General features: G+C 42.2%; 1 protein-coding gene across 1 annotated transcript in view; it reads left to right on the top strand.

The window, feature by feature from the left end:
• Positions 1 to 238: 238 nt before the first annotated feature.
• Positions 239 to 14,351, top strand: part of SDHA (succinate dehydrogenase complex flavoprotein subunit A) — a 31,490-nt gene continuing 17,377 nt past the window's right edge. Inside the window, exons 1-5 of the mRNA XM_063451917.1 lie at positions 239 to 368; positions 6,171 to 6,260; positions 6,573 to 6,734; positions 9,352 to 9,495; positions 13,210 to 13,374. Coding sequence (XP_063307987.1) covers positions 303 to 368; positions 6,171 to 6,260; positions 6,573 to 6,734; positions 9,352 to 9,495; positions 13,210 to 13,374 — 627 coding nt within the window. The 5' untranslated portion in view covers positions 239 to 302. The remainder of the gene's footprint in view (positions 369 to 6,170; positions 6,261 to 6,572; positions 6,735 to 9,351; positions 9,496 to 13,209; positions 13,375 to 14,351) is intronic.

Here is a 14,351-nt window from a genome sequence, read left to right as displayed (position 1 = left end):
TAGGTGAAAGACAAACTCCGCACAGCCACCCCCTCCCCCATTATTGAGTTTATTAGTAGTGTCTGGACACCAGTCCCCAGGAATGTCATTAGACTGGCTGGTCAGTAATACGAGCTCTACATAGAGCGGTTATTATACGCTGAGGCCTAGTTACGCGCCTGATTATATAGTAACACCAGCGGCCAAGTCACGTGATTTCCCCCACCATGCCTTCCATCAGATTGGGGGCGGGGCCATGACCTTCCTGTTGGCGCGTGCGCAGTGATCCCGTGTCTGACAGTCGCTCTGGTGGTGGATGAACCATGGCAGCGCTGAGCACAGCAGCTTCCAGGCTTGTGGGGAGGAGATTGCTGCGTGGCGGAGGGCTGGTGAGTGCCTCTTGCCGTACTGTCTGGTTGGAGTTTGTTAACGTGGTAACGGCTGCCGGTACCGTCTACACCGACATTTAACGGGCAGGTTATGTAATGCTGTCAGTAGAGGGCGGAGCCCAGTGAAGGTCACCTCCTTTACTCCGTGTTTATTGGCTAGCTGTCATCACATGACTCAGGGTTTTCCCAGACGGTGTGTGCTATTGGCCGGTGATTTTATGTCTCTGACATTTAAATGGCTGCGATCAAGGTCGAAGGTCACGCAACCACTAGCTCCAAAGCTAATTATTGCATTTTAACTGCAATAATTACCTTTGCAGGGTTAAGGGACCTGGGATTATGAACCCAAACCACTTCTACGAGGTTGTGATCATAGTGTCCCTTTAAAGTTCAGTTAAAGATTACTTAACTAACTTCATGCTCCTAGACACCACTACAGCTTTCCACTACACCTCAGTCTTTGTTTGCATGCCTGCTGACTCTTCAGCAATCTCGTTAAGGCTATTGCTTCTCTTAGGGTAAACACTTGGGATGAAATATGCCAAATGCCTTGCTCCGCCAATCAAATGTTGCTATGAGTTTTTTACTGGAGGCTAAAGCCCCTCTAGTGACTGTTGGGAGGATTGCTGCTGGAGGTGTATTTAACTTAAAGGACCACTATAGGCACCAAGACCACTGGGTGCTAGGTCCTTCTGTTTTAACCCTGCAGCAGAAAACATAGCAGTTTCAGAGAAACTGCTATGTTTCACTGAGGGTTAATCCAGCCTCTAGTGGCTGTCTCACTGACAGCAACTAGAGGTGCTAACGCGATTTTCACTGTGAAAATTACAGTCAGAAGACGCTGGACATCCATAGGAAAGCATTGAGTAATTTTTTGAATGTGCACGCGGCTCTTGCCGTGCATGTGCATTCGGATCTGACGTCGGAAGGGGGTGGCGAGTTTACCAGCACCGAGGGAGACCTGCACTGGAGAAAGGTAAGTGGCTGAAGGGGGGACCTAATGACCCTGTAGTGCCAGTAAAACTAGTTTTTCCTGGCACTATAGTGGTCCTTTAAATGTAAACATTTTTAGAAAACTCCTAAATATCTGAACATTGTAGCGTTTGATATCCATGTAATATTCCTAACATTACAGTGATTCTTTAAAAATAAAATGCTTAAAGGTATATCAGGAAAAACTTCAACTAATGACGTATCCTGACAGAATTTATGCCTGGACTGGATAAATTGACTCCCTTATACCATAGTCCACAGGGTAGGCAACTTCCAGCACTCCGGATGTGAACTACCCTACCCCGATGCTTTGTCAGCATTTTGGTTGTAAGGGAATTTTTGGCCACAACATCTGGAGTGCTGTAGGTTGTCTACCCCAGCCCAAGTCTATGTTAACCCCTTAAAACTGCAGGGCGTTCTATGCCATCCTTATTTAGATGGCTCTAAATGCCCTGCGATCTTTTGTACTTGCCCAGTTGCTGGCGATCGCGGTATTGGGACTTACCTGGGAGCCCAGGGAGTCCCCCTCCGTCCTCTTCGGCCCCCCTGGGCCATGTGATCGCGAGGTCCTTGTGCGGACCTCAAGATCACATGGACGGCATAGCCGTCCAAGGCATTGCCAGCAGGGGGAGTGCCTGTAATGACATGTACTCCACCTGCTGTCTGGAAATAAAATGAAAACATGTTAAAACAGTGTAAAATTAAATTATATATACTTGGATCATATATACATTTATTTTATATATGATCTAAGTGTATATGTGTGTATATATATATGTGTGTGTGTGTGTGTGTGTGTATATATATATATATATATATATATATATATATATATATATATATATACACATTCACTCTACGTGTATTTTAATATTAATATATACATAAATATATATGTCTCAAAATACACGTAATAAAAAATAAATATAATTAAAAACTAAATATATATACATGCGGAATTTCGTTCTAACTGTATTTTAAAATTAATATTCATTTATATATATATATATATATATATATATATTAATTCTACTTATATATTTATGTAATAATTTTACATAATTAGGTCATTTTATTAATTACAATTCCGCGGGAGTCTGCTGCTGGAGAAAGGTAAATGGCTAAATGGGTTTTAACCCCTTTAGCCCAGGGGGAGGGGGTCCTGAGGGTATGGGGACCTAATGACCCTATAGTGCCAGGAAAACGAGTTTGTTTTCCTGGCACTATAGTGGTCCTTCAAATATAATCTTCATTTACCTTGAATCACAACTAAAATTTAAATATTCGATTTTGTAACTTTTTTTTAGGAACTATTTCATATGTAGAAAGTAAAAAAAATACACTGCTTCAATTAAAGGGTTACTTTAAGCACCATGATTACTTCAGTGATTTGAAGTGCTCATGGTGCCTGGAGTATGTATGTGAAGTGCATTCCTTTGGATATTAACCCCTTGGCTGCTGGAGGTGCAACACCACCTCCAGCAGTGTAATTGGGTGTCATTCGCCAGCCCTGAAGAGAGGTCTAGCAAATGTCAACTCTGCAAATTTCTATGCATGAATGCTCGTTCATTAGCTGCAAGTGATCGGCTGATGCTCTCAGCTAATCAATGAGCAGCAGGATCGGCAGGAGCTGGATGTCATAAATCTGCAGAAGACCAGGAGCCTGGCAGGATTCATTTAAAAGAACAAAGCTTTACAAACTTTTTGGAGCCAGTGTACTCCTACCATCATAACTGTGGCGGAACCAACCTCGCCACTGAGAACTGGAGAAGCCTGGTTGCTAGCCTCCTGCCCTGCGACTATGGCCCCTGGACATATTGCACTTTAAAAACTATATCTGGGCTTAATGGATTTTTATATTGCTGTCTCTGGCTCTTTAAATGGGCTGTACAGAGACTATGGACACCTGGAATATGTTTAAATACTTTGCTGGGATTCGGTAGTAAAAACCGTTCGTGTCGTTTTAATCATTCCCTTTGTCTCAGTGTCTGGGTGGCCGCCATTTCGGGACTTACACGTGTTCGCGGCCATCTTGCGCACGAACAGCGGTGTTTGCTTGTGAACACATGGAACTAAAAACGGATACGCAAATAGGCGAACACCGCTGAGACCTCCATACACCCATTACTTCGTGCTGGAACTACCGAACAACCGGCCATTCGGTAGTTATACTTAATTTGCTATGGGGAGTCTAGCGACCACCGAGATTCGACTGGATTGCACGAATTTCATCCCTTTTCATCGTACGAACGAGGACCGACCGCAAGGCCAAAACTTATGGAACTGTTTTCGGCTAGTTGGTCTGTGCGGTCGGTCAAATCTTTGGAACCCTATAACTCCCGAACCGTTTATCCGAATGCACTGATTTTTGGATATGTTGTCCCCCTGAATAGAGCTATCCAACGGTGTTGTATTTAAAGGTGTACCCCCTGTGTTTGGGGTACATCCAGAACTTGGGTAAAAATGTGTATGCTCTAATTATGCTATATGTTTATCTGAGGGGAGGAGACGTGGGGGTTGTACCATGTATATAATTGGTTATTTTCAACCTCCCCCTGGGTGTGTTCTGTTTGTACCTTTTTGTAATAAAAGCCAGGCTGGATGTGCCAGTCCAGAGTTCCTGTTTTAACCCTCAAAGTGAAGTGTCGTCTCATTATTGGGGGAGGATTTATTGCATGCTGTTCCAGTTTGACTGCTAGGAGTGCAAACCTATTCGTATGGTTCCTATTCAACTGTCTACAGCATTCAGAGGCTTGAGAGGATTCATATGCTTCTCCGATTCGGTGGTTGTGGTGTCTGCCAGAGTGCTTGGAGTCCTCAGGAAACACTAGGAGCATCCTTTAACGGAGGTACCCAGTCGGGGTGCCAGGCGATCCGTTACAATAACCATTACAGCAAGCTATGGTAATTGTGATGGTTCGAGAAAACCTTACTCAGCAGAGTGTAATAGCTGAAGGTGCAAGTTTTTACATCAAAAACAGAGAACAATATGAGAAATATGAGAGTGGACAAAAGCTTAGAGCAGGGGTGCCCAAAAGCTAGATCCCCAGATGTTGTAGAACTACAACTCCCATCATTCCTGTAGTGTAACAATATCTGGGGGTCTACTTTTTGGACACCCCTGGCTTAGAGAAACGTAATAGCTTACCTTTCAGTAAATCCCCACTCAGGTCTCAAAATAGTTTTTGCTCACTTGTATGGTTTTTGTTGCAATGCATTAACTTGGCTTTCCCCAAGTTAAAGGGTTAATCTAGACATGGATCCCTTGATTAGAATGGTATCAACTACATCTCGCTGATGAGGCCCAAAGAAGGCCGAAATGTTTCTGAGGTTTCTGAGTCTCTCATGCAGAGATAACTTGCCAGCATTGTGGATTTGAACTGCCCTTATAGGTGGAATCAGTCTGATGTGCAATGGTAAAGGTTCACTTTGTAACGGCGCAAGTGAGCAAAAACTACTTAGAGACCATGTCTATTCTCAGAGTTCTCATACATTTTGCTTTTTTGCAAGTTTTTACATGACTGGAAACCGGGAAGTTTTAAAGCATGTATAGAAAATGAAAAGTCTGACATTGTGACATGTTTTGATGACCTTTCTTTTATCAGACAATTTTCCAGAAAGTGTGGGCAGAAAAATCCACCATTACTTTTTTAGATCAACTAAATAGGGTCATCTTAAAGGACCACTATAGTGCCAGGAAAACATACTCGTTTTCCTGGCGCTATAGTGCCCTGAGGGTGCCCCCACCCTCAGGGTCCCTCTCCCGCCCGGCTCTGGAAAGGGGTAAAACTTACCTTTTTCCAGCGCTGGGCGTGGAGCTCTCTGCCTCCGATCCTCCTCCGTTCCGCCCTGTCGGCTGAATGCGCACGCGTGGCAAGAGCTGCACGCGCATTCAGCCGGTCGCATAGGAAAGCATTTACAATGCTTTCCTATGGACGCTTGCGTGCTCTCACTGTGATTTTCACAGTGAGAATCACGCAAGCGCCTCTAGCGGCTGTCAATGAGACAGCCACTAGAGGATTTGGGGGAAGACTTAACCCATTTATAAACATAGCAGTTTCTCTGAAACTGCTATGTTTATGAAAAAATGGGTTAACCCTAGAAGGACCTGGCACCCAGACCACTTCATTAAGCTGAAGTGGTCTGGGTGCCTAGAGTGGTCCTTTAAGGTCGATCCTCAACTGTTGCAGAACTACACCTCCCATGCTTCTTCCACTGGCTTCACACTTCCAGAGCAGCATGGCAGTTGTAGATTTGCAATAGCTGGGGATCCAATTGTTGGGAACCCATAAAATAATTTCATGGGGTTTATTCACTATACAAGGCATGTTGGAGAATTTTATAACGGAATTGTAAATAACAATAGCTAACAGTAACTGATTTAGATTCACGCCCCCCTCCCCCATATTGACTCATTTGAATGAATCACTATACCAGTGTGATCGTAATGCAATAAATGTATTAAACATTTCAATCTTGAGGTCACAGGTTTGTCCAGAGACCGTGTCAAGTCAAACTTTTTGGTTTTCTGAGACCAAATAACGATATGGGTATGGGTCACTATCAAATCAGCTGTCTAATTTGTCCGTGAATTGCTATTAACCCATTTAGGTGGGAAATATGCCATACTTGGGGGGGGGGGAGGGGTAGTTAGTTGCTACTTTGGTTACTTTAAGTTATGCTCAACTGTGTGACAGTGTTATATTTTAACACGATTGCCGAGTGCAAAATATTTGGTATAAGCTAATTTTATGCAGTAAATGTGTAGCACACTCTGCATCAAGGTGTAACGAATTGTATCTTTTTCAGAAATGGCCTGCTGCATCTCCTGCAGTAACACGCGCGTTCCATTTCACAGTCTATGGGAAGAAGGATGCGTCGGCTAAAGTTTCAGATTCGGTAAGATTCAGTCTTTTTTTTTCAGTAAACATAGGTCATTTAAGGAACTCTAGATTGTCATAGCTGTATGACTTTTTTCATGTTTTAACAAATAAATATATGAATTTGACAAGGTTCACTTCATATCCCCATTTCATTATGATATTCGGTTTATATTGTAGTTGATAGAATAGTAATTTGTCTTTTTAAAAATTTAAAATGGGAGGTGGAGTGCAGGAGAATTTATTTTTGCTTACTCTTATTCGTTATAAATTACACTTTTATGATTGCCAGTGTATATGGTTGAGTTCTTGTTTTCTCTCCCTATGTCAGATTTCAACACAGTATCCTGTTATAGACCATGAGTTTGATGCAGTTGTTGTTGGAGCAGGTGGTGCAGGGCTGCGGGCTGCATTTGGATTGTCTGAGGCAGGCTTCAACACTGCATGCATTACCAAGCTATTCCCTACAAGATCTCACACTGTCGCAGCCCAGGTGAGTCTGTAAACCAGTGGTAGTCAACCTTTTTTTACCTACCGCCCACTAATGCATCTTTTTGGTTGAAAACATTTCCTTACCGCCCACCAGTTTTCGCGCAAATGCGGAATATTTTTAAGAAAGGAGGGTGTTTTAAAAAAAAAATAAATGTACGTACATTTATCTTTTTATTTCTACTTAATGCAGGTTTATAAGGTTTTTAACTTTATAAAGTTTAATGAGAAAACAATAAAGTAAATTGAAATTACCTTTACTAGTGATTAATGAGATCCTTGAGGTTGATGCTGCGAGACTAAATATTTGATATCTGGTTCGATTTTCGTAAGGAACAAACGAAGGTCTCTTTCAGTGATATTCAGACGACTTCTCTGTTTGCGCATAATATGATTTCTCATTTGTGCGTCAGCTCATCTCCTCTCCCTCCTCAATTCCCCTCCCCACCTTTTTTTCCCCTTTTTTCTATTTTTTAACCGTCCTTATAGCAATGCCCAGTAGGAAGGCTGAGCTAGGTAGCCCACTTACTATAGTCCACTATAACAGACAGGCACACATACAAGACACACACACAAAGACACACACACAAAGACACACACACACAGACACACATACAGACACACACAAAGACACAGACAGGCACACATACACGACACATACATACAAACAGACAGGCACACATACAAACAGACACAAACAGACATGCACACACACATGCAAACACACACATAAGACATACATAGACACACACACACATGCAGACACACAAGACACACATACAATGACACATACATACAAAGACAAGACACACACACACATATATACAGACAGACACATACACACACACACACACACACAAGACACACACAGACATACAAGACACACACACGACACACATACAGACACAGACAGGCACACCTACAGACACACAAAGACACAGACAGGCACACATACACACACACACAAGACACACACATACAAACAGACACACACAGACATGCACACACACATAAGACATACATAGACACACACACATGCAGACACACAAGACACACATACAATGACACATACATACAAAGACAAGACACACATACATACATACATACAGACACACACACACATATATATACAGACAGACACATGCACACACAAGACATACATACAAAGACACATACAGACAGACACACACACACAAGACATACACACACACAAGACATACCTACAAACACACACACACATTATATTTAAGTCACCCTCCTGTTTCCTACCTTTAAGGTGCAGGAGGGTGACTTTTGCTGGGGTCCAGTGGTGGCTCAGGTGGATGGGAGTCAGAGTTCCCACTCTGACTCCCTCTGCTTCCTCCCGTGCGGCTCTCAATTTTAGCTGGGAGGAGTGACCGGGGAATCACTTCCTCCCAGCTCTGATGTCATCACAGGGGGCCCGGTCGCGCTGTTAAAGCGCCCAGCGCTGACCGGGCCCCCTTACAATCAGCATCCATCGGGTGGCCCTGACAGCATGGGCCACCCGATGGACACTTTGGAAGGCGGCCCCGGCGGTTTGCCGCGCGGGCCGGGGCCGCAAATGGTCACGGCGGTACCCAGTCGCACGGGTACCGCCGGCTCGCGCCCGCCCGCCCGATCAACCTGGAAATCCCTACCGCCCACCTGGAATCCTGAAACGCCCACTAGTGGGCGGTAGGGACCAGGTTGACGACCCATGCTGTAAACTTTCACGTCTTGTGAAACATCATGTTTCCTGTTGCTACATCTAAGGACATATGCTAGATGTTCTATTGCACATATCTTTGTTATTGAATAAATTACTTTATAATCTCATTGCAAACTGTTCTTTGGCATTGTAGAATAGCAAACTGTGATTTTTGAAACTGTGTTGCATTAATTCCTGGGGTATAAAAACTACCAGTATATTTCCTTAAATGGGATTCTTGGTGTTTACATTAAATTGCCTGCAGGGACAGACTATACACACCAGAACAACTACATTTAGCTGTAATGTGTATTGAATTTAACACTGTCAGAAATATCCCTAGGGGCAAACATGCAATTTTACTATAAAAATTGTCCTAATAGAAGTTAAAAGCCACCATTAATCGTAATTATTTGTCATTTGTTCACAGTAAGTAAGAGCTATCCTAAAATATCCTGTCCTAATTTTGAAAAGGTTTTCTTAAATGTTATTTTAATGTGTTTTGCTTTTCATCAAGTGACATGTCTATTCCAGTTGTTCCTCCAAATATTACTTTGGCTCTGTGCCACATCCCTTCCTCATTCCCCAAAAAGTATTTTGTAAAGATAAGTCACTGAGATTCCAATGCAGCCAAAAGATAACATAAGTAATGTATGTTATTTGTATGTATTTTTCCTACAAACAAAAATGCAGAGATACCACAGTCAAGCGGCTCAGGGTGCCTCAGGTAACCAACACTTTCTTTTCCTTGAGCCTTGCACCTACTGGTCCCCAAGACTTTGACAGAGACGCTTTAAAACTAAATGAAATATACTGGTGTTGGTTTTTTGTTTTTGTTTTTTTTTGGGGGGGGGGGGGTTGTTATGCAAAGTTTGCAAATATTTACAGTTACAGCTTTCCCATTATTCCCTAGGGTGGTATTAATGCTGCTCTTGGTAACATGGAACCAGATGACTGGAGATGGCACTTCTATGACACAGTGAAGGGTTCTGACTGGCTGGGTGACCAGGACGCCATCCATTACATGACAGAGCAAGCACCAGCGTCAGTTATTGAGGTAAGAGGTTGGGAAGTAAGAGGTGTACATCATGTTGTTTTCTGTTTAAGTGGAATTACTATGCAAAGCTAATACTGAATTGCATATATGGAAAACAGGACATATAATTAGTATATTCTTAGAATATACAGTTAAAGAGATACTAAAGTCACTCGACATGGTCACGTGATGTGGCAGCTTGGAAAAATTTGATATGCTATTGGAAAGCTTGAATGCTCATGCATCACTTGTTGCCCAGTTCCAAATTCTCCTCTATTTGGAGTATTGGATTGTACCATCGCGTTATGTGGCAGAAGGAGGAGAGGTAAGCTGCACCAAGGGAGCTTTGGCACTGCAAAAAGATTAGTAAAACGTTATTATAATTATTTATTTTTTTTATTTTTTTTAGGAACCATATAGTCATCAGTACCACTGCAGTTTAAAGTAATGGTTCTGGGATCTATGGCATGACCATGCAGGCTTTTCAATGTAAACGCTGCCTTTTCAGAAAAAAAGGCAGTATTTACATTGCTGCCTAGTTACATATCTAGTGACAGTCACTCGGACAACTACTAGAGGTGCTTCCTAGGTCAGTGCTACACTCTGTGTCGCACCTATGTTCAGCGTCTCCACGCACTGCATGGAGACTCTAAACGCTCTCTATAGAGATGCTGCCGATTGAAGCAGATGTACATGACTAGAGCTCCTGAGCATAATTGTCAAGAAAAATACCTATATTGTCCCTAAAGTAGTCCAGAAACTATAGGAAAGAAAGCCAGACCTTGTAGGAGCGAAACAACTACCGTATATACTCGAGTATAAGCCGAGTTTTTCAGCACATTTTTTGTGCTGAAAAACCCCAACTCGGCTTATACTCGAGTCAGAGTCTGTATTATGGCAATTTGCATTGCCATAATACAGACAATGGGGGATGTGGGGGCTGCAGAGAGATGTTACTTACCTTTCCTGCAGCTCCTGTCAGCTCTCTCCTCCTCCGCCGGTCCGTTCAGCTCTTCTGTCAGCTCCCAGTGTAAATCTCGCGAGAGCCGCGGCTCTCGCGAGATTTACACTGTGAGCTGACAGAAGAGCTGAACGGACCGGCGGAGGAGGAGAGAGCTGACAGGAGCTGCAGGAAAGGTAAGTAACATCTCTCTGCAGCCCCCACAGCCCCCTCCTACACAGTGCCCATCCACTGGACCACCAGGGAAGGAGAGCCCCCCTCCCTGGCCAGCTAGCAAGCAGGGAGGGGGGACAAAAAAATTTATATATATTAATAATAATAAAAAAAATAATAATAAAATAATAATAATAATAAAAAAATGTAATGAAACAAAAAAAAATTAAAATAATAATTAAAAAATAAAAATGCCCACCCCCCACCAAGGCTCTGCATCACACTCTGCATTACACACACACATACACACACTGCATTCATACACACACACTGCACTCATACACACACACTGCACTCATACACACACACTGCACTCATACACACACACTGCACTCATACACACACACTGCACTCATACACACACACTGCACTCATACACACACACTGCACTCATACACACACACTGCACTCATACACACACTGCATTCATATACACACTGCACTCATACACACACTGCATTCTCATACACACTGCATTCATTATATACACACAATGTAAATAAATATTCAATTAATATAATTTTTTTAGGCTCTAATTTTATTTAGAAATTTACCAGCAGCTGCTGCATTTCCCACCCTAGTCTTATACTCGAGTCAATAAGTTTTCCCAGTTTTTTTGGGTAAAATTAGGGGCCTCGGCTTATATTCGGGTCGGCTTATACTCGAGTATATACGGTATCTCTTCTCAGGATATTGGCTCTTTGACTCCACGGCCTACTAAACGCAGGAAGATTCTGACACTGTGTTGGAGGAGAGCGACTGCGGTGACTCTTTTCCTCCTCGGCACAGTGAAGTAAGGATAAGCCCTACTCCTCAACTGGAGAACTTACCTGTACACAAGCAGGCAAGCACCTGTCCCCGCCTAAAGCACTTACCTGCTGTCATGCCAAAGTATGAGTTGGCATTTGATATATGTTATGAGTTGTTTTTGTAAACGTTGGGATAACATTTATTGTAGGCTTTGTTCTTACACCAGGCCTAAGCCATAAAATTACTAGATAACCATCACCAGAGCTGGACATAGGGCATCGTAAAAGGTATTGGTGCATATGCTCTGACTTTGAGTTCTTCAAAAAACAACATCATTTGAGAAAATATGGAGTTGGCAATAAACTGTTAGGCCAAACCCCTCTGATCCACCCAGGGGTGTTATTTATTGAGGATGTTTGACTATCCAGTGAGAGATTTCTTTTTTCAACAATTACTTGGAGACCTGTACATCTGAATCTCCCACAAGAATGATATATAAGGGGTAAATATATGTAAGGAATTTCTTGTGTTTTCTCCAATTTTATTTTATGGACTGTTTTGCAATTTGTGTGTTTTTGTATGTCATTTATTTCTGCATTTATGTACACAGCACTGTGAATCTTTTTGTCAGATTAAATGTTCACTTAATCAGCTTGTGTCTTTGTTCTCTATGAGCTCACTCTCCTGAGGAAAGCTCAGGTAAACACATTACCAAAAAGGTTAATTATATATGTCTGATCCGTAAAGTAAGGTTCTGATCCTATAATTCTACTGTATGTGGGGTAGCGAAAGACGCCCGGATATAAAGCCTTGGTGGTGGCTGTAAAGTGTGTACTAGGGTGTTAATGTAGAAGGGATTGCAGGGGTAATTTAAGCAAGCATGACGATCTGAGAAAAGAGTTAGACAAGCTAAAGCAAGCTATCCTCTGCACGGCGGGCAAAGTGGTGGTGCTGGAAGATTCCACATTACACAGAACCCGAGTGTTCGGGGTTTCTCTGAAGACCGAAGACACAGAGGTTTGCAGGATGCTAAACTCCATGCTCTCACCCTCTAAAGTTAAATTTATACAACTATAATATAATTTTTGGGTCCTCAAGTCGCCAAGAGCCCCAGCCGAGGTCCCATGGCACTTATTGCTACTCTTCCAGTGATTCACCCACTTACCATTTTGAAGGTTATGGCGGATTCCTTGGGACCTGTGACAGACGTTGAGGGACCATAGAGTCAAATACCAAAGGGGGTCCAGACCGAGAATTATCAGTCCTTTATGAGAAGAAACAAATGTAACTTCTTCACGACACTGGATGGTGTACTGAGGCCTGTGTCGAACACCTCATCCATATCCTCAGCTCATTTATGGGACGTATGCAACATCCAGCCATTTTATCCTAAATCGAGACAAGCGGCAGAGGTGATGCCTTCGACTGGCACTTGAGTCCTGCTTGGAGCAGTGGCGTGTGGTCATGCTTTTCTTTATTTGCTTGCTCATTACTTTATTTTGGCTGGTTTTAGTTTACCATGCCTTTACATAAGTACTATCTACAAACCCTCTGTTAGCTCTTTCTAGAGGCTTATACCCTCCCATGTGCAGGAGTTTGTTTTGGTGTATTTAATCTAATCTTCTTAACTGCATTTTTCATTCATTTTCAGGTCAATATTGCATTATTTGCTATCTGAGCATGACATAGTAGATCTAGCTATTTTAATTGTTTTCTTCTCTGTGGTAGAGCTGTCATATTATCTTAGGGTAGTGCCACATACTCTTAGAATCACATGCAGTTCTTTTTTTTTTCTGTTTTGTCTTATACAGCTGGAAAACTATGGCATGCCCTTCAGCAGAACGGAAAAAGGGACAATTTATCAGCGTGCATTTGGAGGACAGTCTCTGAAATATGGAAAAGGAGGTCAGGCCCATCGATGTTGCTGTGTGGCAGACAGGACAGGGCATTCATTGCTACACACTTTGTATGGGAGGGTAAGAAATCACAAGCTAAGATGTAGTTTCCTTTGAATGATCGCAGTATCCTTTACAGTCAGTAAATATTTTAATAGCAAATTAGGGCTTCAGACTTGGGTTAGCAATTATGCAAGGACCCAACATTTAAAAGGTGTTTTTAATTTCCACACAAATAACCAAGTAGTTATGAAAAATAAATAAGCTCACGTGCCTTGCTCTGACTAATGAGGGAGGGTTGAGTTTTGCCAAAATGTAACATTTCAGCAAAATTACACCAAAACTAATTGAAATAAAATGTTTCCTTTACATAATATGCTATCACACAGACACACAATAACGTGCAAAAATGATAAGATAAAATTATATTGAAATGGTGTCTTTATTAAAATATCTTTAAATATAAATATGCATGTTTATGAGTTCATGAGTGAGGACATAGAAGACACTTGCAGTATATTTGCTGTGAATTACAATGTCTATTATTCTAGGTCAGGGATAGGCAACCTTCGGCACTCCAGATGTTGTGTACTACATCTCCCACAATGCTCTTACAGCCATAATGTTGGCAAAGCATTATGGGAGGTGTAATCCAAAACATCTGCAGTGCCAAAGGTTGCCTATCCCTGTTTTAGGTCTGCAGGGATTAATGAGTGCTGTATCCTGCTGATGAATTATTTGTTCAATATAAAACCCTAAACAGTGGGGACTCTTGCAGCTTATTCAGTCTTTTATTTTTTTTAAATCTGTAACCGGGTTGGGGCATTTCTATTGTTAGATGTCCAGGACCTGTACTTCCATGTGAAAGGCAGGTTCTTTTTGTTTTTTTTTTTGCCTTTAATGCTGCCACAGTCACAGAGTCAAAGCACAGACACCAGTATTTTCCAGCCCTATGCTCTGAGTTACAATAACTATGGTTTGCATCCATCAGATGTGCATACCACATGCTCCCTTCTCGGCCACTATGGGTCCAGGATCCATGCTTGAAAACCACTTCT

The sequence above is a fragment of the Pelobates fuscus genome, chromosome 4, assembly GCF_036172605.1.
Source record: "Pelobates fuscus isolate aPelFus1 chromosome 4, aPelFus1.pri, whole genome shotgun sequence".
NCBI classification, from domain to species: Eukaryota; Metazoa; Chordata; class Amphibia; order Anura; family Pelobatidae; genus Pelobates; species Pelobates fuscus.
This window is presented reverse-complemented; position numbering and strand designations above follow the sequence as displayed.